The sequence below is a fragment of the Myotis davidii genome, unplaced genomic scaffold (genome assembly GCF_000327345.1).
Source record: "Myotis davidii unplaced genomic scaffold, ASM32734v1 scaffold464, whole genome shotgun sequence".
Classification (NCBI taxonomy): Eukaryota; Metazoa; Chordata; class Mammalia; order Chiroptera; family Vespertilionidae; genus Myotis; species Myotis davidii.
This window is the reverse complement of record NW_006295287.1, coordinates 606214-609300: the sequence shown is the minus strand read 5'-3', so window position 1 is coordinate 609300 and position 3087 is coordinate 606214. Positions and strand designations below refer to the sequence as shown.

Genomic DNA, 3087 nt, shown 5'->3' with positions numbered 1-3087 from the left:
GTTTCGGGGTCCTCCCCATTGGAAAGGGCCTAGGGCCTCGGGTCCTGCACTCCAGAGGGGAGAAGGCCGAGGAACTTCATTCCAGGTCTCCCATGGAGGCGAGGGCCGAGCTTCCTATATTCCTGGAAAAGGGGGAGGGGGGGCGGGATTGCAGAATCGTGTGCACACCAATGGCGAAGGGATTAGGGCGCAGGGGAGAAGGTCGAGGGGACCGGTTTTCCCGTGTTCCCCAGAGAGCAGGGGGGACTGGATCCTCGGAGGTTGAGAAGTTCGAGCCGAGAGACCCGAAGGAGCGAGAGGAAAGGGGTGCTCCCTCTGGCATCTTGGGGTCTCCAGGGTCTGGCAGCTGGTCGGTCGGGGAATCCCGGACACACCTGCCACGGGTCCAACCTCCGGGCAGAGCCAGGGCCCTCCCCCTGCCAGCCGCACACTCCCGCGCCACGTGAGTCCTCTCCTAACCTCCTCCCTGCTCCGCGCACGCGCGGTCACGCGCGAGGGGGCGGGGCTTGGGGAACGTGAGGGAGCCCCAGCGGCTGGCGGGGTGCGGAGGAAGCAGGCGCCCGCACGTGACTCGGCCCTGAACCGGTGTCCTCGGCTGACCCTGCTCGCTTGCTCTTAAAGGCGCAGGCCACCTGCTCCCCCTTGAGCCAACCTCCTGGGATCTCGGAGCCCTTTCTGCTTCCCTTCCCTAACGCCTGAGAGCTAATTGTTCTTTGAGAGGCTCTTGGGGTCTTTTCAGTGCCCTGGATTCCATTTTTTCCGGACAGGTCTAGGCATTGGCCACGGGTTCGGGAAGGATTCAGGCTGGCCGATGGGGAAGAACTAACACGGACTCTGAAGGCCGGAGGTTTTAGCAGCAATAGCCCCCAGGCTCAAGTATAACTTAGGGCAAGTTAAGTAACGATCGGGCCTCCGTTTCCCTGTTTGTAAAAGTGGAGTTGGTTTCAGTATTTCTAAGCCTCCTTATGGCTTAGGGAACCTTCCTGTTTATATTAGGGTTGATCCCTGCGAGCTATGGTAGCCTTCCTTGTGGTGGATGTGATACCTGCGCAGAGGGTAGCATCTGGGAACCTCCTTCCCAAAATCACTACGCACTCAGGCGATACATTTTATTTCCTAAAGGCCTGACCTCTCGGGACACACCCAGCCCTGTGGACCCAGATACCGTGGAGGTGCTGATGACCTTTGAACCTGACCCTGCTGACTTAGCCCTGTCAAGCATTCCGGGCCATGAGACCTTTGACCCTCGGAGACATCGGTTCTCAGAGGAGGAACTTAAGCCCCAGCCCATCATGAAGAAGGCGAGGAAGATCCAGGTGCCAGAGGAGCAGAAGGTGAGCACCGCCGGATGTAGGATGCGGGCTTGGCCAGCGCAGCCCCCACCGCCTGGGCCCCTCACACTCAGGATTAACTCTCAGGTTCTCCTGCAGCCCGGAGCCAGTCCTCCTTGGCCATGGGATGCAAGGGGGCAAAGTGTTGGGCTTGAGATTTCTGAAGATGGCGTAATTATGGGACACAGACATAGCCAGCCCTGCTGGACCCAGCTGTACAGATTTGGACCCAGACCTTTCAGCGAGGCAGGCAGGCTGCAGGCGGCTGGGCTCAGTTGCTAAGGACAGCATTTTTCAGCGATGGGTTATCAGCCTGTCTCTTTTCAGCCAGCCAGGCGAGGGCTTGTCTCTTGATCTCTGATCTGAGGCATCCTTTTGGTGTGATTGCATCTGCCTAGGATGCAGACTTTGTCAGCTCTCTAGGCCTCATTTCCTGGGTCTGAGCTGCCTTGTTGGCGAGAGGCCTCGGGTTCTGATTGTCAGCCAGGACCACATTCCGATTTGGGTGCTCTGGGCAGTGACTCATCTTTCTAGCATTCTGTCTCTTCCAGTTCTGGGGTCTCCCCCAACGGGAGGTGTCTGGGCTTCTCTCACAAGACTGGGCCCTGCCTTCATGTAAGACACCACTGCTCGAAGCAGCTAGGATAGGCCCGCAAGCCCCATCTAGAGCAGTGTTTCTCCTGCCACGGGGTCCTGTCGCTAGGGACTGGATTTGCCCTAGCAAGCAGGAACTCGGCTTTAATTAAAGGGGGATCAGGGGGCATGTTTCAGAACTCTGGGTGCTCCTTGGCAGTGAGGAGCGGCCCGCCTTTGCAGCCCAATTCTAGGACTGAAGACCCCTGGGCATCGTCTTGTGGGGAGGGCTCAGCATAGCTCCTTCACTAAAGCACAACTGGGACCTGCTGGGTGGGGGAGGGGGCCCCAACTCCCCGGCTTATTTCTATTCAAGGCCAGTTCAGAGACCAGCTGCAGTCTTTGGGACCACTTAGACTTGACTTTTGTTTGATGAGGAGGGATGAAGTTGCCTTGGCAACCAGGGCCAAAGGGACCAGCTTCCGGGAGGACTTTATCAAATCCCTGCACTGGGGCGGCTGGACTTTCCTTAGCAACCAGGATCTGGAAAGGTGATGTATAGGGCAGTGCTTTTCACCGGGATCTCACACCCGGAAAGCCCTGTTGCTAGGGAACAAGCATCCTTAGCAACCAGGAGCTAACTGTAGCCCTTTGTCAAGGGAGGAGGGTGGCCTCTGCTTTGCACATTGGGGACTTGAGCCCCAGTTGTTGGGGGTGGGAGGCCCTCTCATGCCCTAGCCTTCGCTAGGGTCCCGCTCTCCTTAGCAACCAGGGCCCGAGATGGGCAGACCCTTGGATACCCGTCTCAGGGGAGACCCCGTGTCCTTGAGACCCCACTGCCGGGCAAGCAGCAGCCGTGAAGTTCCTTTAGATCCCCTCAGGTGCTTGAAGGAACAAGCAAAGCTGCTGCTCCCTTCTTCGTCCGCTGTGGCCGGGGCCCCTCTGGACCTCAGTGCTTTTCCACCTCTGCACCCCCAGGACGAGAAGTACTGGAGTCGGCGGTACAAGAATAACGAGGCAGCCAAGCGGTCCCGCGACGCCCGGCGGCTTAAGGAGAACCAGATATCGGTGCGGGCGGCCTTCCTGGAGAAGGAGAACGCCCTGCTGAGGCAGGAGGTGGTGGCCGTGCGCCAGGAGCTGTCCCACTACCGCGCCGTGCTGTCCCGCTACCAGGCACGGAGCC

At 59.0% G+C, this 3087-nt stretch overlaps 1 protein-coding gene across 1 annotated transcript in view; it reads left to right on the top strand.

Moving 5' to 3' along the window:
- The window catches only part of DBP (D site of albumin promoter (albumin D-box) binding protein), a 6459-nt gene that overhangs the window by 2475 nt on the left and 897 nt on the right, over window positions 1-3087 (top strand). The window contains exons 3-5 of the mRNA XM_006769983.2: window positions 236-442; window positions 1123-1334; window positions 2883-3084. Coding sequence (XP_006770046.1) covers window positions 236-442; window positions 1123-1334; window positions 2883-3084 — 621 coding nt within the window. The remainder of the gene's footprint in view (window positions 1-235; window positions 443-1122; window positions 1335-2882; window positions 3085-3087) is intronic.